Source organism: Neophocaena asiaeorientalis, unplaced genomic scaffold, assembly GCF_003031525.2.
Source record: "Neophocaena asiaeorientalis asiaeorientalis breed wild unplaced genomic scaffold, Neophocaena_asiaeorientalis_V1.1 scaffold82, whole genome shotgun sequence".
NCBI classification, from domain to species: Eukaryota; Metazoa; Chordata; class Mammalia; order Artiodactyla; family Phocoenidae; genus Neophocaena; species Neophocaena asiaeorientalis.
The window spans coordinates 1,010,885-1,036,436 of NW_020173068.1; the positions used below are offsets into that span (position 1 = coordinate 1,010,885).

At 38.1% G+C, this 25,552-nt stretch overlaps 1 protein-coding gene and 1 pseudogene across 6 annotated transcripts in view; one reads left to right on the top strand and one right to left on the bottom strand.

Moving 5' to 3' along the window:
• Nucleotides 1–25,552, bottom strand: part of ATRN (attractin) — a 163,025-nt gene that overhangs the window by 90,716 nt on the left and 46,757 nt on the right. For all 6 annotated transcript variants that reach the window (XM_024742914.1, XM_024742908.1, XM_024742910.1 and 3 more), the window contains exons 3-9: nt 24,505–24,618; nt 18,162–18,290; nt 16,251–16,456; nt 14,599–14,767; nt 2,476–2,566; nt 1,321–1,564; nt 402–585 (exon numbers count right to left, since the gene is read on the bottom strand). In XM_024742914.1, coding sequence (XP_024598682.1) covers nt 402–585; nt 1,321–1,564; nt 2,476–2,566; nt 14,599–14,767; nt 16,251–16,456; nt 18,162–18,290; nt 24,505–24,618 — 1,137 coding nt within the window. The remainder of the gene's footprint in view (nt 1–401; nt 586–1,320; nt 1,565–2,475; nt 2,567–14,598; nt 14,768–16,250; nt 16,457–18,161; nt 18,291–24,504; nt 24,619–25,552) is intronic.
• On the top strand, nt 7,443–8,405 carry LOC112398402 (heterogeneous nuclear ribonucleoprotein A1-like; annotated as a pseudogene).

Here is a 25,552-nt window from a genome sequence, read left to right on the forward strand (position 1 = left end):
ATGATGCCAGTAACTGACCCTAATGATAACACCTTGGTCAACAAGAAAAGGTTAAAAAGTGGATATATTCTACTTAATTACAACAGTGTGCATAAACTCAGCTAGGCAGAACAATTTATTCCTTAGGATTCTGAAGAGCTAAAATTTTACAGTGGTACTGAGTGTATGAAAATTGAAAAACAGTCAAAAAAAAAAAGCCAACAAAAAAACCCAAGATTCTAATCAACCTACTACAAAATTATAGATACTACTACTTTATTACCTTCTGCTTATTTCACAATTTCTGTTTACAACGATGAAGAGAATTATCTGCAAGGCCTGAAAACAAAAATGTAGCAAAATTTTCCCAGCAACTGCCAGAATTCCCACCTTAAAGTGAAAGCTCAAGAAAAAGCACCCACCACATCTGGGTGTCCACATTGTATCTGTAGAGATCATCTGCAAGCCGGTATTTATTGGCACTGAAAGCCTTGTAGCCTCCATGAATATACAGGGACCTGGTCCTGTGGTCATAGACACTGCTATGGCCATAGCCCCCTTGGACAAGGGCACCCTGAGTATGTAATATACTCCATGTGTTCTTACCTGGAAAGGGCAAACAGTTAAAAGGCAAATGTTGCAGGCTCCTCCTAATACTTAAAATTACCAATTAGCTTAAGACAAGAGAAGAGATTTCAGGAGACTTGATACATGTAACTTTCTTTAACCATTTTATTTTTAAAGGAAGGCCATCTAAAACTTGTAACAAATCCAGGTGGCCAAATTTCAACCTGTTAAATGTTCTGATGTTCTAATATGTAGGAAAAGAATTACATTAAATTTAAAAGACTCAGATCCCCCTCAATTGAACACTTAATTCCCCATGACCTTTACGGACCAATTTGCAGATGTACTTTACAGGCCTACTTTCTTAAAATATCATCCACATCCACAAAAACAAATATAATAAAATTTAACCAAAGGAAAGACTATATACTAAGGGGAAATCACGCTCCATTAAACCAATCTCTAAAGGGCTTTTCAAATTTTTTTTTTTTCTTCAGAGTATTTGTTATTTCAAACCCTTTTTATTTATTTTATTTTCAACACTCAAAGCATTTAGTGCTATTTTTGGCTCCTTGCCAAATTGACAGTAACAAATATATACCACATAGCACCATCAATAATCTAAACTTCACTGGCAATTCATCAATGCTAACTGTATCTCAAGATCAAGTACTGGGTCAATGTTAGGTTGAATTTTGTTAAACAGTCATAATAATAAGAGTAAAATTTTAAATCTGACATTCAAAAACGATTCACTGAAAAAAATATACGTACCCAAGTCATACTCCTGCACATTGCTAATATATCCATAGAGAGGGCAGTGACCAAAGATAATCAGCATGACCACTCGGCCAGTTTTCAATGTGACAATGTGTGCTGAGTGCCCAACCACTGCATACTGCTCCTTTGCTTTAGGGGACAACAATACCCATGATTCATTATGAATATGAAACACTCTCAACTCATTGGTCACATTCCCTGTTGAATCAATTTTTCCTCCATACATGTAAATTTTATCCTATGGAAAAAATGTAAACAAAATTCTAAAAAACATCAAAAGGATCAAATCTAAACACAGAAAAAGGAACAGTTCAAAAACCTCAATATTATTCTTAGCTTAAAAAGTGCTAGTGAAAAGTACCTTTCAGTGAATTATTAGGTAAAGGATGTAGAAAGAACAAAATAAAATAAATCTAACCTATATCCCTAATACTTTGCCACTTTTCTTGGACTTCCTCACACAAGATCTTTTACAATATAAAATGGCTTGGAAAAATAAAGTTGAAATAAATTAAAAAACAGGGAAATGAAAACGATTACTCAGTTACATTGTAAAGTCGCTATCCTTGGCTAAACCTGCTAATGAATGTAAAAGCTAACCTACACTAGATTAATTTTTAACCATTTAGTATCACAATCATAATATCCCAGTTTGAATATGAATCCATTTAAATCTCTCGGGTTAAAGTAGTTTCAACTTTAATTTCCACTTATAACTTAGCTAATTATATACCCCCCACATTAGAAAGTTTTCCCCCAATTAAAAACCAACACTGAAGTCAAAATCAGAGACAGAAAGTAGAATGGTGGGTGCCAGGAGCAGGCAGGAGGAGGGAATGGGGAATTATTGCTGAATGGGCACAGAGTTGCAGTTTTACAAAATCAAAAGAATTACAAAGATGAAAAACAAAGCAAAAAAAAAAGAATTACCAAGATGGATGGTGATGATGGCTGCACAACATTATGAGTGAAATTACTATCACTGAATTGTACACTTAAAAATGGCTAAGTATGTTATACATACTTTACCACAATAAAAAAGATTAGAAAAAAAATCCAACACTAAATAGCTATTTCAATCACATAATATGAGAAAGTAACAGTGGAAGAGTTGAGTTTCTAGCTTAGTACAGAGTGGAGACATTTTACCTTGTATAATGCTAAAGAATGACCATATCTAACAACCACATTGTTCACAGAACGGTTCAGTGCAAGCCACTCCCTAGAAGCAAGGTCATACCTACAAAACAAACAGATCATATTTTCACCCAAATGACAAAACAGAACATCTTTAAGTCTTTATTTGTGATCTAATCCACTTTGGAGATGCTCGTTAAATCTGCAATGGATATGGTGAGGTACCTGGGCAAACAAACCTAACATCTGGGCCTATGGGGCACATAAGAACTCAGGAAGGGGGAGCTGGGTTCCACAGCTCTGGGACGAGAAAGAAAATCTACTGGAATTTTCTAATGCTTCCTGAAAACCTCTTCTACACACTAAATCACTTGCAGGTTTGCATTATACTCAAGGAACTTTTATTACTATAACTTTTCTTTCATTTAATCATGCAAAAGTAAAGACAAATACTGAAAAAGGGATGATAACTAAGTTAAAAAAAATTCTTAGCCTTTCCTTTTCTTTATCTAATTTATTTTAAAAAGTAATATTTTCAAAAAAACTAGAATATCATTATAGCATTTCAATTATACTATGAATACACTTAAAGACCTTTAAAATATAAAAATGCCCCAAAGAAAATCATTTATACTCTTACATTGCAGCATTAATCACATTCAATATCTTAGAATATTAGTTTTGTTTCTGAGGAAAACATCATTCTATTGTTTTTATTAAAATTATACATACTCACTATAAAAAGGGTAATCAATGCAAAAAAAACAAAGAGCCAAAAACTTAAAAATGACCCCAGGGCTTCCCTGGTGGCACAGTGGTTGAGAGTCCGCCTGCCGATGCAGGGGACACGGGTTCATGCCCTGGCCCGGGAAATCCCACGTGCCATGGAGCGGCTGGGCCCGTGAGCCATGGCCGCTGAGCCTGCGCGTCCGGAGCCTGTGCTCCGCAACGGGGGAGGCCACAGCAGTGAGAGGCCCGCGTACCGCAAAAAAATAAATAAATAAAAAATAAAAATGACCCCACATTCTGTCATCTAGAAATGAATATCATTAAGTAAACATCATTCCAGACATTTTCTATGCATACATACAGATAGAAGAATAAACTGATAATATACATTTATACAAAGGGGATCCTAATATAGGTGAATTTTAATAAACAGTGTTAATTTTAATTTTATATAATTTAATAGAAAAAAGAAACCAAAGGAAAACCAATAATACTGTTATATTTTAAATGTTTTTCTATAAGTTTCCCTGAATACAAGATTTTTAAATTATGAAAAACATTATGTAAACAAGAACATGTAAGAAAGTTTTATCACAACGTAATAGCAAAAAAGAGAAATAAATATCCATCAGTAGAAAATGGATTAATAAATTATAGATATCTATATAACATTTATAGAATGAATATACTCAAGTAACGTATTATTAACACAAATCTTGAAACAATGTTAAGCTAAAAACGCAAACTGCAGAATAGTGTTCCTGTAAAGACTAAAACAAGAAAATTTATTAACTCTAAAAATGTTCATATATATTAGCAGTCTAAAGATAAGTATGTGAACAAATGACATCACAATATCAGGATATTGATTATCTCTGGGATTTCAGAGGGGCATGTGGGATCTTAACTATATTAGCAATGTTTTATTTCCTAACCTGGATGATGAATGTATTAGCATTCGTTATTTTTCTCTAAACCTTTTCCTTTGTTTTAAATATTTTATACATGATCTGAAGAAAACATAAAATAGTGACTTCATTAAATATGAATAACACTTAAATCAATACCAGCTATTATTTTATGTATTTTTTTTGAATATGCTACATTTTTAAAATACAGGAAAAGTTATTTAGAGAGTAAACTCCCTTTAGTTTTAAAATTACATGTAATTTAATTTTGGACAGACTCCACTAACTTCCTACTTTGAAAGTTGAAAACATTAGCACCCACATTTCCTCCCATTTCTTCTCCCAATTTTTGTTATATAATTTTTACATTGTCCAGGTTCAAAACATGCACATTCCATTCTATAATTTCATAGTTATTTAGTACTGGATCTGTATTTTAGTTGAATCAGTCTCCTCACAGTCCTCTTACCACAACTTCTCCTTCTTGAGTCTTTAATTCTTAATTGGCTAGACTGCACTGTCAAGTGGTTATTCCTAGTGGAGATTATACATGCTCCTCCTCGTAAATTCTTTCATGTTGAAGAATATCTGCTTGCTAGCTTTAGAGGTGAATGACATCTTGGCTGCATGTAATACCCATGGGCCATCCTTTCCTTCCCGCACAACTTTGCTGACGCTGCTCCCTTGAATGTTGCTGGTATTGAATGCTGCCAGTGGAGGTCTGAGGCCAATCTGATTTTTTTCCACTTCTGTGTGGTTTGCTTTTCTGCTTGGAAGTCAGAAGTCTCAATCATTCTCATTCTCTCTCCCCCTCCTTTCTTCCCTCCCTCTCTCTAAATAAATAAATATACATAAATATATATATGTATTATATATAAATATATATGTATTTCTCTCACTGTTTTTTAAAGACACAATATTGTACTTTACTTATGGTGGAAATAACTTAAATCCATCCAGGTAAATGTTTTAACAAAATGGACTGCATACTACTGCAACTTTTATGGCATTCTGGAAAGTGTTTCCTAAGAAGAACTAGCATGGCTTCTGAAAAACACATATATACCATATGTTCAAGCCAAAGGCCTGTTTCTTTAATCTTGAAAGAAAGGAAAGAAACAGCGGGAGCACAGAAACAAGTCTCCACGTGACCCAATCCATATCGCTTTCAAGTAACATGGAAGGTGCTCAATCTGTATCTTAATGCATTTTACTCTTCCTCAATCAATAACGTGTCAGCCCAAGAGCTGGTCAGAGACACTAAGGTGCCGGCAGGTGCTCAAATCTGGTTAAGATGAACTGCCAAAAGACACTTACATAACAGGTTGTCACTCTTTTCACAATACAGAGAAGCAAACACAAGACAAGAACAATGTTGATGCAATAAACTGTAAGAAATGCCAAGTGCCAAATAAACGCTCCTTCTTCTGGGAGCTGAGTCCAAGATAAAGGAATATTGAACAATTAGTTCTAAGATCTGGACGTGCAGTTAAGCAAAGACAAACCTCAGGAATTCAGAAGTAGGTGTCTTCCATAAAGGTGCAGCCACCTCTCTCACAAACTCCTCCCTGATGGCTGGTAACACAATGCCCATCATGCCACAGGGCACATCCTCTGCCCCTCACAGTGGCCTGGTATTCCAATTACAATGTCTGGCCATCCAAAGACCACAGGAAAGGCTCTACAGAAATTGAACTTGACCCCAGCCAGCAGGAGTCAAGAACTACCTGAGGCTTCCCACCCAATAATTTGCCGTTTATCCTACAAGTTCAATAATTTGATCAAATCAGGTTTTGTCATTGAACAACTATAATATTTTTCCTGAAACATCTTGTACTATTTCAATCCACTTTTTCTATTTGTTAGGTTCTTTTCTTCAGTGACAGCAATTATCTGTATTATATTGGACCTTCTGTCTCCCATGTCTTTGCTTTTTCAAACTATTTAACTTTTTCATCTGTATTCATTGGAATCACGTCTACCAAGCTGGCAGCAGTTCGATTTTCATTGTAGTTTTTGCTGTGTGTAACTTATTTATATTTCTTTGCATGTGTACTCTCCCATTTCATCTCATTGTTATTATCTTCTTGCTTTTCAGCTTGTTTTTCTGAATTCAAATTCTCATTATATTGATCCATAGCACAAAGCAGTTGGAAGGAATACTTTTCCTCTATGATCAGTTGTTGTCAGTTTTACAGGCTGTGTTCTTTCCTCTTTACCTTTTCACCATAGATATTTGCATTTGCTACAATGTCACTTCTTTTGTCTTGCTTGTGGTTAGACACTGCTCTCCAGACATTACATTTGCAAACTGTGGGTGATTTCTTAATTCTTTTTCCACTGTATCTAAGACAAGTTTATCTTTCCATCCTAGCCTTAGTGTGAGAGTTGGCATTTTATGTTATGTCCACTTTTCTGAAGTCTGAAGAAATGCTGGGGCTCTGGTGGGGGTGGGGGTGTGCAGTCTATTTGAATAAAATATCCAGAGTCTATTCACCTCTGAGATTTTGTTTAAGTGTCCTATCCCAGGGTTCAAATTTTGGGATAGCCAAATTACATAGGAGCCCTGACTTCTGGGCAGACTCAGCCACTTGATCAATTTCCCCCTTTTTCACTTGATCCTCCTTAGCAACTATTTCTTGCTCTAAAAGGGCAAGAAAACAATGATACCCACTCAGTTTGCTTCTCTCTAGATTTGGGGCTATTAGTGAGAACTCTCAGAATTTCACTCATATGGTTTCTGTGGGGGCCTGCTGTTTCTGTGTGTCTGTTTTAAGTTTATTAGGTGATACTCCTTACCTTGTGTGGTTACCTGTTGCTCAAATTTCTTACTATTATTTTTTTAGCTTAAAAAAAACCCTGTTTTTTTTGCTCAAGGGAAGGAAATTCAGTGACATTTCAATTGGAAATCTTAACCAGATGACCAAGATAATTTGTTTTGCAAGAGGACCCTTGGGTGACATAAAATGGGAACTGCTTTTTAATGCAACTTAAACGTTTTGGGTTAACAGGGTTGTGGAGAAAATAGAGAGGGCAATTCCTGCAATATGCTTATATAAGAGTATAGACAATGATAAAATTTATGATCTAAGTTCCAGAAATACTCCCTCTAAAAGGAGTCACTATATTCACTTTTCATGAGTTAGTAAAAATTTATTTGAAACTATATTAGTATTTACACAAAATACATAAAGCTGTAAAAATCATGTTTTGATCAAGTACAAGAAGAGAAATGTTAAAACCTAAAAAATAAATGTGGAGATACATTCGTTAGATTACTCCTTTCTGCACGTGGACGCCGCCGAGTAAGCATCATTGACATCTTCCCTCTCCACTGCCGTCATGTCTAAGTCAGAGTCTCCCAAAGAGGCCAAACAACTGCGGAAGCTCTTCATCGGAGGTTTGAGCTTTGAAACAACTGATGCGAGTCTGAGGAGCCATTCTGAGCAGTGGGGAGCGCGCACAGACTGTGTGGTGATGAGGGATCCAAACACCAATCGCTCCAGAGGCTTCGGGGTTGTCACGTATGCCACTGTGGAGGAGGTGGATGCAGCCATGAAGGCAAGGCCACACAAGGTGGATGGAAGAGTTGTGGAACCAAAGAGGGCCGTCTCAAGAGAAGATTCTCAAAGACCTGGGGCCCACTTAACTATGAAAAAGATTTTTGTTAGTGGCATTAAAGAAGACACTGAAGAACATTATCTAAGAGATTATTTTGAACAGTACTGGAAAACTGAAGTGACTGAAATCATGACTGACTGAGGCAGTGGCAAAAAGAGAGGCTTTGCTTTTGTAATCTTTGATGACCATGACTCCGTAGACAAGACTGTCATTCAGAAATATCACACAGTGAACGGCCACAACTGTGAAGTAAGGAAAGTCCTATCTAAGCAAGAGAAGGCTAGCGCTTCATCCAGCCAAAGAAGTCGAAGTGGTTCTGGAAGCTTTGGTGGTGGTCGTGGAGGGCGTTTTGGTGGGAATGACAGCTTTGGTCGTGGAGGAAACTTCAGTGGTTGAGGTGGCTTTGGTGGCAGCCGCGGTGGTGGTGGCTATGGTGGCAGTGGGGATGACTATAATGGATTTGGTAATGATGGAAGCAATTCTGGAGGTGGTCGAAGCTACAGTGATTTTGGCAATTACAACAATCAATCTTCAAATTTTGGACCCATGAAAGGAGGAAACTTTGGAGGCAAAAGTTCTGGCCCTTACGGTGGTGGAGGCCAGTACTTCGCCAAACCACAAAACCAACGTGGCTATGGCGGTTCCAGCAGCAGCAGTAGCTATGGCACTGGCAGAAGGTTTTAATTACTGCCAGGAAACAAAGCTTCGCAGGAGAGGAGAGCCAGATAAGTGACAGGGAAGCTACAGGTTACAACAGATTTGTGAACTCAGCCAAGCACAGTGCTGGCAGGGCCTAGCTGCTTCAAAGAAGACATGTTTTAGACAATACTCCTGTGTATGGGCAAAAAACCCTCGAGGACTGTATTCGCGACTAACTGTATAACAGGTTATTTTAGTTTCTATTCTGTGGAAAGTGTAAAGCATTCCAACAAAGGGTTTTAATGTAATTTTTTTTTGCACCCATGCTGTTGATTGCTAAATATAATCGTCTGATCATGACGCTGAATTAATGCGCCTTTTTAAAAAACGTGCTCTGTAAAGTTAGTCTACTCTGAAGACATTTTGGTAAACGACTGCAACAGTGTGAGGTCAGAATTTCTTCAGGGTGATGCCAGGTTCCATTTGAAATTTATTCACAACCTGCTTGTGAATAAAGCCAACATCTTCAGAAACTTGGTGTAGTTGAACTGACAGTTACTGTATTGTGACCTGGAGTTCACCGTTAAAAGGGTCACCCAAGCAAAGTCATGGAGTTTTTTGGTTATTAATATGATTGTTGGCACATCCTATGCAATATAGCTAAATAGAATTATTATGGTACAAGATAAAGTTATAGATGGGAATGAAGCTTGTTTATCACCCATTATCATGGGTAATCAATAAACTATTTAATACCCTCTTAAAAATAAATAAAATTAAAAAAAATAAACATGGCTTACAAGGTACACCCGTCAAAAGTAGTAGGTAACATCTGTATTTCTAAGAACAAATATTTGTGAAAGAAATAGATAATTCATTTACTCTCTTATTCATTTGATAAATACTTATTTGAGCACATTCTATAAGCTAAGCCGAATTGAGTAAACAAGGTCTCTAACCTTGGAGAACATATAGTGGAAAAGGCAGAAAATGAGCAAGCACAGCAATGGGCACAAGTAGAATAAAAATTATGAACACTGCTCTAAAGGAAATGAGAACTATGAAAAAAACCAGGGAGCACCTGTCTGAACTAGCTGATCGGGGAGGATCTCACTATGGGACATTTAACTGACAGGATACGTAAAGGAAGAAACCAGCCCTGAGGTACAATGGCAGGAACAGTCTAGATAAAGGGAAGAGCAAGCATAAGGAGTTTTAGGTAAGGAAAGAGGGCTGATGGGGCAGGAGGGGAGCAAGTTGAGTATGGGAAGGTAAGCAGCAGTCACATCAGGTGGGATCATTAAGTCCCATGGGAAGTCACTGAAGGGTTTTAAGAAGGTAGTAAATGATAAAATGTATACCCTAAAAAATCACCCCAGTTGATATTTAGAAAATGGATTAAGCAGAATGAATGGAAACAGACAGACTTTATAGGAACCTATTGCTGAATCCTAGATGAGAGATATTGGCGAGCTGGTCTTAAGAGAGAAAAGAATGAATATGACATGTATTTGGTGACAGAGTTGATGGGCTTGACATGAGATTATGTTATGAGGAGGTAAAGGAGAGGAAGTATCAAAATGACTCCCAGATTTCTTACTTCAAGGGAGGATGATGACAGGAAGAAGTACAAAAATCACATAAATGGTAGAATATATGACTCATAATATCTAGTATAACAGTGGAAGGGACAATCACCTTCACACCTTTAATTTTACCTTTACTTCTCAGGGTGGCAACACTAGAAGTAGTGAGAAGTGGTTAGATTAGGGATAGATTTTCTTTTTTTTTTTGCGGTACACGGGCCTCCCACCGCCGTGGCCTCTCCCGTGGCAGAGCACAGGCTCCGGACGCGCAGGCTCAGCAGCCACGGCTCACGGGCCCAGCCGCTCCACAGCACGCAGGATCCTCCCGGACTGGGGCACGAACCCACGTCCCCTGCATTGGCAGGCGGACTCCCAACCACTGCACCACCAGGGAAGCCCTAGGGATAGATTTTAAAGGAAGAGCTAACAAGATCTGCTGACATATTGTGGCAGACAGACACTAGGGTGGTCTTCATGATCCCTGCCTCCTGGTATTCATACCCATGTATATAATATCCTCCCCTCGAGTGTGAGCAGGATCTATGACTTGCTTCTAACCAACAGAATATGGCAAAAATAATGAGATGTCATTTCCATGACATCTATCCTGCTAGCAGACTCAGGCCAGAGACTCTCCTTGTGGCCTGATAAGTAAGCAGCCATACTGGGGAAACCCTACCAATAAGGAACTCTGGACAGCCTCCAGGAGTTGAAGTGCCCTCCAGTTGACAGACAGCAAGAAGCCAGGGCCCTTAGTCCTACAACCACCAGGAAATGGGTGAGCTTGGAAATGGATTCCTGCCCAGTTGAACCTCTAAATTAGAACACAGGCCAGGTAACACCTTGATTGCTGAGAACCCAGTTAAGCCATGCCTAGAACCCTGACCAGCAGACACTATGAGGTAATAAATGTGTGTTGTTTTAATCTGCTAGTTTGTGGTAATTTACACAGCAAGAGATAACTAATACATATACTGATATGGAGTGTGAAAAAACAAGAATGACTGAAATTTTTGGCTTAAGCCAAATAGAAGAATGGAGTGGTTGTTTACTGAGGTAGGGACTTCTGGGGCAAGAACAGGCTTGGAGGAAAGATCAGTTTGGGACACATGGAGTTTTAGATGCCTATTGAGATGTCAAATAAAGAGGTGGGGATATGGGAACAGGTGATAAGTCTAGGATGCAGATATAAATTTGGAAGTCACCAGCATAAAGGCCAAGATATTACATGAGATCACCAAGGGAGTGAATACACACTCTCACAGAAGGGGACCAAGGACTGAGCCCTGGGGCACATCATCAGGCTAAGGAGCCTGAGAAGGAATGGGCAGTTAGAAAAAATGTCAAAGAAGTGTGGAGTCCTGGAAGCCAAGTGAAGAAACTGTTTAAAAGAGGAGGGAGAGACTAGTTTTATCGAATGTTTGTGAAAGATCAAGTAAGATGAGGAATAAGAACTGAAAATTTTAAATCTACTCCTTAGTCATACTAGCCACATTTCAAGTGCTCAATAACCACATGTGGATAGTGACATGACAGTGTAAACACACAGCATTCCCATCATAACCAAAACAGAAACTGTCCACTGAACAGTTCTGATGTAAAGAAACAGAAGACAGAAAAATGAGCAATATGTAGGTAACTGCTAAATGTGGTGGTGGGAGTTTGTGGAAGTCCTCTTTTGATAAACTTTATCTTTCAAAACAGAAATGGGAAACAAGGCCACTAGCTGAGCAGGAAAACAGGAGAAAATGTGGTGGAGATCTAAAAAATGAAAAGACAGTATGACAGCTGAGCAGGAGAATGAGAGATGGAATAAGAAAGAATTAATGAAATGTAAACTCCTGTGGGAGTTGGGATTGTTGGAGTTCACCTAACCTCTTGACTCTGTACATGCATATCTTTTGCCAAACTTGGGCACTTTTCAACTATTATTTCTTCAAATACTTTTTCATACACACCCTCTTCCTCCTCTTCTTCCAAGGCTCCTCTGGTGACAGAAATGTTAAGATTTTTTGTTACAGTCCACAGGTCTCTGAAACTCTGTTCATTTTTTAAATGTTTTATTTTCTCTGCATTGTTCAGATTAAGGAATTTCTATTGTTCTATCTTCAAGTTCACTGATTCTCTCCTCTGTCCTCTCCATTCTGTTGCTGAGAGAACTGCTGGAGCATTTTTATAATGGCTGCTTTAAAATCTTTGTCAGATAACTCTAATATATGTGTCACCTTGGTGTCAGTATCTCTTGATTGCCTTTCTCATTCAAGTTGAGATTTTCCTGGCTCTTACCATGACAAATGATTTTCAATTGAAATCTCAACATTTTGGGTATCATGACATGAGACTGGACCTTATTTAAATCTTCTGTTATAGCAGGCCTCCTCTGACACCACCCCAGTGGAGAAAGGGAAAGTCTACTCATTACTGCTGTTGCTGCCAGGCAGGGGTAGAAATCCAGGCTCCCCACAGTGTCTCCACTGATGTCACAGGGGTGGGGGAGGCCTCATTAATGCCTGGTGGAGAAGTAAATCTCAGCTCCCTATATGGCCTTCTCTAACCCTACTCTGGTGGGATGAGGGGTGGTGGTTGGAGCAGTTCACTTTATCCTGGCATAAATGGAAATCTAGACTCTATACTAACACTTTGCTAGCAGGGGTGGGGGTGAAGCCACAGTCCTTTCTGTGCTGTTTGTCTAAGGTCGAGTGGTTATTTTCTAAAAGTTTTCTGTCTTGCTAAGCTGCCCCTTTCCTGGTCCTCGGGCTAGAGAAAACAGGGTTTTCTTGGGGCTTTTTCAGCTTATACCTATTAACATTTCCAGACTGCTGATTTTTCCAACATCAAGTCTGAGATATATGAGACTAAAGGAAAACCCTTGGAACTTACCATTATGTCATTTTTTGGGTCTTGAGGTCCCTAATAAGACTGCCTTCTTCAGAGTTTTCTTATGTTTGTTTTATATATAATGTCCAGGTTTTTTAACTGTACTTATCATACAAAGGATAGGGGGAAATGACCTTCATTTATTTATGATTTTTAAAAATTTCCTTTTTCATATTCTATTTCTTTTTTTTCGTATTCTATTTCTAAAGGAGTATCTTTTGTGTTTATTTACTCTGTGTTCCTTCTAGGTTTGTCTTTAAATCTGAAATTATTTTAAAATTCTTTCCTAACTTCTATCATCTCATTTCTGAATTTTTCTAGTCTTGGTTATATTGTTCTTTCATGTCTTTTATCATTTTCTTATTGTATGTTAGCTTACTTTGGAATACTAAGTTATAATTTTTGTCAGTTTTTCTATTATGCTTTCACGTTGAAGGGGTATTATTCTACTTATTCTCTTCTTTTTTATAGTAACTTTCTATGAGATTTGACCTTGATATTTTTTCTGTTGCTAAATTTTAATTTTTTTGTAATTTAAAAAAAATTTTCCTGAACCCTTATAGGAGACGCTTGATTTAGCTAGTTTTTCTAGCTTCTCAGTTCACTAGCTCCTCTTCTGTTGTAGTGTAGTGTCCAACTATTTGGCACCTTACTTGTTGAGATCTCCTAGCTCTGTTCCCCTCTCAGACTGTTATCTGGACTTTCTTTCTCTGCTGTCCCTGTCCTGTTCAATTTGAATTCTATTCCCAGCAGCTTTTCTTCAGTGTGGGACTTTCTCCTACAAAGAGTCTTTGGCTGGTTTTTTGAAAGTTAATAAGACACAAACTGTTCCAGCACCTTCAGATCATACTACAGATCCCTTGAGCTCATCCCCACTACTAGAACATGCAAAATCTTCCCAATTCCAGCTGCTGTTCTCAAAGCAGCTCGCTGAGCTTTCCAGCGGGTCTTTGGGTTTACTGCTGGTGGGCCCACCGCTCCCCTTTGCTTACTCCTACATAGATACTGATAGCACAAAGGTCTTGTAGCTGTCAACGGTTTAACCCCACCTATTTGTGTGGATGCCTTCTGACCAAGTTTGTTATAGATATTATCCATGTGTTTTTTATTCTGCTATCCTAGTTGTTCTCTGTGCTTTAATGACTATGTTTGGGGGATTCAGAAACTATACTATTACTGCCATATTTCCAGAATTCCTTAAAGAACAGATGCTGATTTTTGACAATCTTCATTGGTAGAAAATGTTTAGAAAAACTTTCCAGGGCACAAAATCAGCACAACAGTAGGTGTTCAAAAATTTCTCCCCGTAGTCAAACTCCATAGCTAATTCCACTGTGAAAACATACTCTCCCTTCAGGATGAGCAGCATGGAACCAGCAAAAGACCTTGAACCCTGGGAAGTATTAAAGAATGGCATAATTTCCACTAGCAAACTATAAATGCAAGCCATTTAACCTACAGAAATGTTAATTAAATTAAGGGGCAAAGCAATCCCCTATTTATATAGAACCTATTATATATATCTAACACAAAATCTGAGAGACAGTGTCTGGAAAAGATGAGTTATTCTTTATTACAGCAATGAACTCTTTGTGGCTCCCAATTTCAAAAACTAAGAATATGTCCCCAAAAGTCTAGAATACAACTACTAAAATACAGAGATTTTCTTCAGGAATGCAATTACTAATGATTTCTTTTCTTTTTGCTTATCTCTACTTCAAATATTTTCAAAATGGAAAAGTAAGCTTCTTGTAAAAATTTTTAAAACAACTTACGCTAGAACCATGTTGTAATCTGAGTGGTTGAACATATATCCTCCAACAACCCACATTATATTTCCATTGACCACAGCTTTGTGAGAGGCTCTGGGGAGCTTTAGGTTAGAATATTCCTCTTGTGTCCAAAATGACTGGTTAGCTGGTACAGGAACTGAACATCCAGGACCTAATAAAACATAATAAATTAGCTTCACAAAATGCAGCTTTAAAATTACTGCAATTCAGGAATTCCCTGGGAGTCCAATGGTCAGTGCTCTGCACTTCTAAGATTCCCACATGCAGTGCAGCAAGGACAAAAAAAAAAAAAAAAAAAAAAAAAAACAAAAAAAAAAAAAAAAAAAAGAAAACTACTGCGTTTCAAGTTTGAATCATCTAAATACAACAAATTATCTAAAGAATATTTACAGTCTTTCCTTTAGCATCTAAATATCAGACATATCCCTTTAATTTGTGCTTTCAATTTACTCAAAGGTAGTAACCAAGGGTAATCTCTAATAAAATTCAAAATCACATACTTTCTAATGAAAACCTGACCATATCTAGGTTAGGATTTTTTAGTAATGAAATACTTGCTTAAGCAGCTCTCAGAGGAAAGAGTATACAAAGGAATTATTAATTCAAATGAAAAACTTTAGGGACCTCCCTGGTGGTGCAGTGGTTAAGAATCTGCCTGCCAATGCAGGGGACATGGGTTCGATCCCTGGTCCGGGAGGATCCCACGTGCCGTGGGGCAACTAAGCTCGTGCGCCACAACTACTGAGCCGGCGCACCTAGAGCCTGTGCTCCGCAATAAGAGAAGCCACTGCAATGAGAAGCCTGCGCAACGCAACAAAGAGTAGCTCCCACTTGTCTCAGCTAGAGAAAGTTCACATGCAGCCAGGAAGACCCAACGCAGCCAAAAATAAATAAATTTTTTAAAAAAACTTTAGAGCTAAAATGTTAAGACTAGTCCTGGGAGTATTACAAACTATCCATTTCCAAAATCAAGAAACTCCTTTTTTGAGAGGTTTGGCTTCTGCTCCAACATTTGCAAAGTGGTAGGTAGTCAAATACTTCAATTATTTAACTGCTCAATGTCAGCCAAACCGAACAAACTAAAGCATCTAAACAAGCACATTTCTGGAAATTCAAAATAAATGTGTTCGAGAAAGGGGTAAATAAAAACCCCAAAACTAAATCAGTAACAGCTGCTATCACCCACCCCTTGAAGAATTTGCTAAAGGGCTTCTTTAATAATCTGTATCTGCAGATAATTCCAATAACTGACTGCTTTAGGATTCTACTGTATAATCAACCCCAATTTTCTCTGAGTTTATTGAAAGTTTCTGTGGAGAGACCATTATTATTAGCTCTTGTTCCACCTCCCAGCTTGGTTCTCTATGTCTTATGGCTGAGACCAAGTTCTCTAAATTCATGAATGAACTGCAAAGACTGTTAAACTGCTCCACATCTCTAGAGACCACAACCATACATCTATGAATTCAAAGATCTGTAAGAAGCTGAATAAAGAGATATGAAAATTTAAACGCTTCCTGATATTTGATTAACATAAATGGTGCAGATATTAGGAATAAAGTCAATCTACAACTTATTAAACTAGAAACATTCTGTAAATTGAAAGAAAAAAAAAGAAACAAAGAAGTTCCTACCCTGCCACTCTGAGAAGCAGGAGCATCCTCTGACATCACTTGAATTGCAGATGCCTCGATGAGGAAAACCACAGTTATTTACACAGTGAGGGATGTCACATGCTTCACCTTTCCAGTTTTCAGAACATTCACATTGAACAGTGTTGCTGCTATTACTGATCTTACATTCTCCTCGGCCTGAGCAATTATTCGGACACATGTCAAAACTATAAAAATAGTGGGGGGAAATTAAATCAACACAAAGCAACATTTTGATTAACTTAGCAGAACTTCCTCCTACACAAGGCTTAAGAAATCTCACTGTCTAGCCAGTTCATTCACAAGCGTAATTGCAGTACTTACCATTTAGCCTAAATGGGGTCACTCAACCCTGCAGAACTAGGGCAAGTAATAAAATCAAATTAAACCTGTTGGATTCTCATAAGAAGAGACAGTTAAAGAGATTACAAGAAGAGATTCTTGCAAAATATCCAGGCTTAGCTCCTTAAGGACAGGATGACTATCCTAATTCTTGGTAGCCCACAAATGATGAGCATTATAAAATTGCCAAATGCATGCTAGCAAGGCTGGAGAAGAAAAGGATAAAACAAATTGCAAACAATACACTACCATCCTCATTCCTCTGGATAGTCTCTAAAAGTTTACAGAATTTGCTTAAGATTATTGCTCAGATTGGTGTGTATTAAATTCCTTAGCAAGTTTATCTACCCATCTCAAATGCAAGAAAAGGGAGGGGTAGTTTAACTTAATACATGAGTTTAACCATAAAGTGTTGCATAGTAACGTGACAATGATATTGACAACACTTTGAAAAGACATAATTCTGATTTAAAAAAGGGGGGATAACAGGATTAGCAAGATACTGTAAGAGTGTAAAGAAAACTAAAAAGGAATTTTGTAGCAAAGCATGCCAGAAAATCAGGAATCAGTTACAAAACAAGCTAATTAACATTCACACCTACACCCTAACGTCAGTTCACGATACATTTATAATAAAATTTTATAAGTATGTGTATATAGTATTTTTATAATCTATGTTATAATATAATATAATAAATGCATATGCCTACTTTTCAAACCCAGGCTTGTGATGAGCTGCCCAGGCTGCTAAGTCACAAACCTTGGGTACCTGAAAAACTGAATCACCATACCAATCAAGATAAAGATGGCTTTAACTAGGGTTGAAAGACTACTGAGATCCTGAGAAAATGGGCAAGAAAAAGAACCCAGTATAAAGGTTACACATGGGGGTTATCAGCTATACCAGGAGTTGTCAAACGTATTGTGTAAAAGGCCAGATAATATATATTTTAGGTTTTATGGGCCACAGAAGTTCTTTATCACAGACCCCCTGCTTATGGCATTGTATGAATTTAACTACTTCTGAAAATAAACATTTCTTAGGAAAAAAAGGAAAAGACAGAAGTTAGCTTCTCTCCTACTGCAACAAATTCCAAAAGCTGCCCAGAGTCTGTCTGTCTACATTTCCTTTGTAACCTCAACTAACTTGTCATCAATGGGCCAACTACTGAGTACATGAAAACTACTAATATTTGTTAAATTGTACTTAGCAAACTCCTCCAAAGTTTTTATCCATTGGCAGGAATGGATAATGCCCCTCTTTTCCAGGAGACGCTCAACAGCAGCAAGACCTGGGTTGCAACTCTGGTCCCACTGCTTTGACAATTTACTTTATCTTTTCCTGCCACTTGCCTCATTTATAAAAGAAGTAGAAAAACAGTGGCTGTAACTGAGTTTTTAAAAGAACTTTAAATGAGAAAATTCATGCAAACTGCTTAGCATAATGCCTGGCACATTGTAAACCCTCAATATGTTAGTCATTATTATTGTTAAAACAAAGTATACAGTCTTCTGAAAAAAAATCACAAATATTAGACTTAAATATCTTACTTGTAAGTGATATTAAATCCAGTCAAATTATAAGCAGCATCACTAAAAAAATGCAGCAGGGCATAACCTGATGTGGCAACGACCTCTGGGACAGTCTCGTTGCCATCTCTCTCAGGAACAATGAGGCCGCTGAAATGAAAACACATGTCTTATAAAGGGAAGCATAATCATAGACACATCACATGGTGACAGAACACAAATTCAACTGGATTTCACCCTTGTAATTTAAAAAGCCACTTATAGGAAGAGGGCCAAATTCCTGTGATAAATGCACAGGAACAGATCTGAATCTTTTGCTAAGCTCTTCTCTATTCTAGGTTTTATATATATATATATATATATACAGACACGCAGGCTCAGCGGCCATGGCTCACGGGCCCAGCCGCTCCGCGGCATGTGGGATCTTCCCTGACCGGGGCACGAACCCGTGTCCCCTGCATCGGCAGCGGACTCTCAACCACTGCGCCACCAGTGAAGCCCCTAGGTTATATTTTAAATGAGATTTGAAACCGACGACCCTATTCTTTTTTTTTTAAGTAAAACATTTTATAATACTCCTTTGAAAAACTGAGTAAACCTCCACAATCACAGAAAGTAACAAACTTTATGAGTTGATGGATACCAAACATATACCACTGAAAGACATGAAAAGTAAAAATAGAAATAAAGTTTGATATACAAACATCCATCATCCCAATACTATTAGCATTCTGATGTACTTTCTTTGTTTAATTGATACCATGTTACATATCATATTCTATTTTACAGGTAATATACCATAAGCATTTCTATGTCTCTAAGAGCTCCCTCAGAACTTTTAGAAGCTTACTCAGAGCTCAGCCCACAATAGTATCTGTTGGGTGTCTACAAAGAGAAAGAATTACCAAGTCAAAGGGTCTAAATGATGGCTTTAAGGCTCTTAATCCATATACCAATTTGCTTTCCAGAAGAGAGATGGTGACTTGAAATCCCACCGACAGAGAATGAAAGTGTCCATCCCACCTAACCCCGCCAACAAGGAGAATTACCAGTCCTACTTTAGTTTTGCTAATTTAATATGTGAAAGTGATTTTTTTAACCTGTAGTTTTGAGCTTCTCTTATACTTCTGAGGTTAATCGTTTTTCCTATGTTTACTTGCGTCTTTTGCTTTTCTTCATATGCTCCTATCTTTTGCCCAGTTATTGTTCAGTACGACCATCATCTCACTCAGTTAAAGCCTAACTCCTTACCAGGCCCTGTGCAATCTGTTCCACGCACACAATCCCATCCAGTGAACAAACGTCTCATCTATTACAGATGGTCCCCGACTTACAATGGTTTGACTTACAATTTTTTGACTTACAGTTTTTTGACCTACAATTTTTTGACTTTACAATGGTGCAAAAGGGATACGCATTCAGTAGAAACTGTACTTAGAATTTTGACCTTTTCCCAGGCTAGCGATATGCTGTTGATACTCTCTCATGATGCTGGGCACCAGCACAAAGCTGTAGCTCCCAGTCAGCCACACGATCACAAGGGTAAACAACCAATACATGTACAACCACTCTGTACCCAGACAACCTTTCTGTTTTTCACTTTCAGCACAGTATTCAAAATTACATGAGATATTCAACATTATAGGCTTTGTGTTAGATGACTTTGCCCAACTGTAGGCTAATATAAGTGTTCTGAGCACATTTAAGGTGGGCTAGGCTAAGCTATGATGTTCGGTAGGTGAGGTGTATTAAATGCATTTCAACTTACAATATTTTTAACATACAATGGGTTTATCAGGACATAACCCCATCATAAGCCAAGGAAAATCTGTACTCTCTTCCTTTCACTTGCTCAACCCCAGCCACACGGGCCTCTTTTCTTTCCTAAAGCACAAGCTTTTGGGCTGATGACTATCTCAAATGCTCATTCATTATGACCTAGCAATTCTATTTCTTAGTAGAAGAAACATTTGCTCACATACACAAATATATAAGAATCCTCACCGCAGCACTATTCAGAATGAGAACAGGTTGAAAACCACCTAAATGGTCATCGGGGAGCTGGATGAATGAGTCATTACATACGTTAGGTCTGCAGGACTGACAAGGCGCTCATCAAGGCATTCTGATGAGTAGGGAAAAAAACAAGCTGCAAGACGATGGGCCTAGTATATGTGTACATTTATGTGTATTTATACAAGTGCATATAAAAATGAGTGGAAGAGCATATAAGCAGGGTGTGAGGAGGAAGAAGGGATGGGATTTTCATTCAACAAGTTTTTAATATGCAGGCAGAACTAGGGGTTGCAAAACGGTGAAGCATTTTCTACTATGCATTCAACTAACAAATACTAAGTACTTACAACAAGTGAGGCACTGTTCTAGGTACCAGGAATACAACAGTGAAGACGTCTCTGCCCTTACTGGAGTTCATGCCAGAGAAAGAATAAGCCTAGATATGAACCCCCAACCCCTGGCCCACAGGTGTGTATATATAATGCCAGGTAGAGGTAAATACTATGAAGGGAAATAAAACAGAGTAAAAGAACAGAAAGTGCTACTTTAGAAAGAGCATTTAGGGAAGGACTCTTGGAAGAAATGACATTTGATCACAGACCTAAATGAAGGTTTCAACCATCATCATGCTTTCATCAGTTTTATATACCAGAATCCCCTAAAATGATGAGGGGTAAGTACTTGCAAGAGCAGGGCCACCTAGAAACACGTATGTCAAAAGCAATCTTGCCGTAAGAAATACTGGCACAGTAAAGGACTGGGGGATTCAGTCACATGTAGGACACTCTTTGTTATCTTAGCATGAGCTTCAGGGTCAGAGACGTGAGCTCCAATTCTTGTTCCACAAGCCTGTGCATGTCACTGACATCTCTGAGCCTTAGCTTCCTCAAAAGCACAATGAAAGAAATCCTATCTACCTCACAGCAATGTAATGAGAATCAAACTGTTAAAGCATGTGAAGGGCTTAAATAGCATCTCACACTAGTAGGTGCTCAATAAGAGATGGCTAATGGTATTTATTATTTATATGGGGGGACATTTAAATGTATAGAACGAATGGCAGAATGGGTGGAGGGAGAAAGGATGGAGAGTCAGAAGGAGTGGGAGGGCCACCTGCACTAGATGACCACGTTGCTGGAGAAAGGGGATCAGCTTCCCTACTGTCAGAGAGACTTAGGCATTTGCTTCTTTTCACTTCAAAAACTTGTGACAGCTTCAGAACGTGCTTTTTCCCAGTGTGAAAATAAAACAACTGGTTTATGACAAAAATAAACTTTGTACAGAATAAATGAATATAAACCTCAACCCAGTGTGCAAGGCAATAGAAAGTGTGTGGGTGAGAAAGTGATGCTGCAGGCTTGCCGTTCAACTGTCACCCTGAGCTGCCTCCACCACCCTGTCCCCTGCCCCTAGGCAGGTAAATAAATGCAGGCTCAGTTTAGGCTGCAGCCAGCTGTTCAACTTGAGAAAATCAAGAACTGCTTGCCCTGGGGTTATTCATAATCTTATATTGTAAACACAGAGTACCATTGTTTAGAACCATTTCTGAAAATCACTGAACTAAAGATACTGTCTTAATTCAACATAACTGTCCCAGACAGATATGGGCTCTCTGAACACACCTGGGGCACAGTCTGACTTTGCCAACTACACTATGTTAAGTTTACATAGTTGGCAAATCCTCAGTTTGACACACCTCTCTCCTTGCAAAACTATACATGCAAGGACAGATGTGGAAGGTAAGCCAGATTTTTAAAGTCAGGGTTAGGAGCCTGGGGATGGGTCCAAACAGCATCTATACTTCTGAGTGGTGAAGGAGGGTCCACAGCCACAAAAGAGGTGCCTGCCTTTGATTACCTGCCACAAACTGACCACGATTTCCATGGGGTGCTGGACAGGCTGACTCCCGCTTTCACAAGACTTCCTCTAACAGTTCTGCATCACAGCCTAAACAAATGCCTCATCAGTATTTGACTTTCTTAAAAATAACAACAACAAAGACCTCTAGAAGGAATAAGAATTTCCTCAGAGAGGAAAACTATTCTCCCTGCTCTATCACCACTACCACCTCTGCATCTCCCTACCAACAGATCTGAGCAGAGCGAGCAGGTACTCCACAAAAGTGCTGCACTTATGCATTTGTTGAAGTGAATGCACCACAAAGTCATAATGTTGTGCAGCTGGAAGAGACTTGCTCTAGTGGTTCTCAAATTTGTCCAGTAATGGAACTCTGTTTGTTAAACAAATTTTATTCAGAATTTCAGCATATAAAAGATAATGTGATCAACCAGTTCAGAGTCAAATTAAACTTCATGGACTGCAATACACCCAGAGAAAACACAGTACAACACCTTCATTTTAGGCTTCAGAAGATGAGGACTAGAGTGCTTAAATGAACTATTCAGACTCATGCAAAGCCTTGGGCAGAACGCAGATTAAAAGTCCAAATCTTCTGAATCCTGTGTGGCTCTTTTTCTTTATTTGGCTGAACTCTCTGCCGCCAGGCTCACTCCACTCTGGGCCCCCAGCACATCACCACTGGGTTGATTCCTCTATCCAAAGTCCTCCTGACCCAACAGCACTCCTCAGCTCCCCATCTTGTGACACTGCCTTATGACCTAAACAGTTATTTTCAAATTCTTCCGCACATCAGTGCTTCAGGGGTTCTGTGTTTCAGGTAAATTTCAATTATTAAACATACATTATCTCACTATGATTTTAGAAAATGCACACTCAATTATTTCATAGGTTAAATTTTAACACAATCAATGCATTAATTTATACATTTCAGTAAATAAACTTTTTTATAGAAGCTTAAAAATCCTCCTGTTGTCTGTACATATACTGTGGCTTCTCTCAAAAGTCACTGACTAAAACAGTTATACCCTTCTGCTTGTTTTGTGGTTGCTGTTGGTTCACATGTCTGCTCATTAAATACACAGTCTGGGTGAACTACAGGGTTATGCATACCCTCTTGGCAGATGTTCCCACAGGGCTACTGGCAAGCTGATTCAAAGTGCCTGGCACATAAAGAGGGGACTCCATGAGTTTTGATTAATAAATGCAGTATCAAGTAAACCTCCAACAAGTACTATTATCATGATAACATCATACTACAGATAGTTTTTGTGCTGTGTTAAAGTTTGGGGTGCCTCTTGCTATAACACAAGGTATGAGTCAAATTCTGGCATAAAGATGTATATGCCCAACATGTAGCCAATATTTTGATGCTTAGCATGGCCTATCCACCCTGTTCTTTGGCCCTCTAAGTGAATCTCTAAAACCCAGAAAATGGCCTTGGTTCTCAGTTCAAAGACATGTTGCAGAGATTTCTAAGCCAAAGAGAGTGGAGAAATACAAGGGCACATTAGTTCCCTGATCTCAGCTGTCCTTTGCCTCCTCATGTTCTGTTCACTCTGTTATTTCCTCACCTACAAGAGACATCAACCAGCCCCATGTGAGGAATACAAAAAATATTTGTTGAATTGATTTCTTTTAAAGTCAGGGAAATCAAATATTTGAGGGAAAGAAATCCAGAAAGTCAGCTGACAACTATGACTCTCTAAGGATACGCATTTTAGAAAAAATATATTAAAAAAATCCTCTATCAAGTAAAAGGAAGAAAAATAAAACTGTTTTGAATTTGCATGTGGTCAAAAATATAATAAACAACACAGCTACTTACTATTAATAAAAAGTAAAATGTCAAAACAATTCAGAGCACCCCAAGTATTTGGTGTTAAGCTGTTTAACAACAAACACAGAATATACTGTAGGAAAAAAATCACAACACGTAACTGGAATGTTCCTCATTCTCCACAGGTAACAACTGTTCATTTTATGTTTACTCTTCCAAAACTTTTCCCTCACCCATATTAAGGTATATACATAATTACACATCACACACACACAGAGCTATATCTGAATTCAACAAATAACTCCTGAATGCCTATGCAATGAAGAACACAACAAGGATCAAGATGAACATGGTTCCTGATTTAATTTTTCACAGAAATAATATATTCGATATATTACTCACAAAACATTTTTAGATGTAAACTTCACCACCACCACAAGAAGTAGGTAAATTTGATACTACTATCACAACTTTATAGATCAGGAAACTAAAAAGAGAGGTCAAGTACTCTGCCCAAAAACTCACCCAGAAGCTACAGGAAACCAAGTTAGGACTAGCACACAAGTGATAGGACTCCATAACTAGTACTCTTTCCATGAAGTAAATGTTTTAAGTGATAAAAAAGGTGAATCCAGTAAGAATACAATCTAGGAGATACATAAATGCAGAAATCAAACAATGGTTAACCAGTATTTATATGACTGAGCTTACCTAAAGGCAGCAACTAGGGGTGCGTAAATTGAGTCCCCATCATAAACATATAAATGGTCCCAACTACACTCTGTAGCAAAATGATTGAAACGAAGTCTCATTATTCTATTTGGCCTGAAAAGAACAGAAAAAAGTAATTTATAATAATCATAATCACTATAAAACATTTGAGAAAAAATATAGATTTTTTAAAGAATTTATATATAAAGAAGAAATTAATAGTATGTAATCAGTACTCCTTCACTTGTCAAAGATTTCCTTAGTACTTTCTATGTGCAAGAGACCACTAAATATGCAATGGTAAACAAAATAGACATGGTCTATGCATCTTTGGGCCTTACAGTCTATACAGTGGCGATTCTTTACCAATCCACCAGCGTTTTTATTCAACTTAAGATTTCATACTACATCATTTTACAAACACACCTGCCAATCCTCTAAACTCACCTGCCCCTCTGCCTTTTCATGGAACTCCCTGGAAGAAGCCCTGGTCTAGAGAAAACCAAGCCATGCTAGAGAAATTCACAACATTGGGTAGGCTGGTTCCAGTATTGGTGCTTCGATTCTGCCAGCAGTCCTACTACTAGTTCTCAATTTCTATTTCAGACCACCCAGTCCCACCTCCCTGCTTATGCTCAGCACTCAGACAAAAATTTCTCAAATTCCCACTTTCTAAAATAGATACATCTACCTACTTTTCCTTCCATCTCTCAAATATTTAACATCTCCGTCTCATCTGAAACTTCCAAGTCCAGACTTAAATCTCTTTAAGTATCACATATTTTACAAAAAACAACAAAACACAAAAAACTTTAAATCCCAACTCTCCTTCCAGCTACTATCAGACCTATCCCTTTCTCCTCTGAAACTCCACAGAAGACTTCGGTTTTCTCCATTTCCTCACATCCCACTCACCTTTTCACTCTCCAACCTGGCTTTAGGCCAAAGACTCTACTCCAAAAGTTCTTGGTAATATCAACACCATCTATATCCTGGTGATTCCTAACTATATGTCTCCAGCCTGAACCTTTCATCTACCCCATACTTC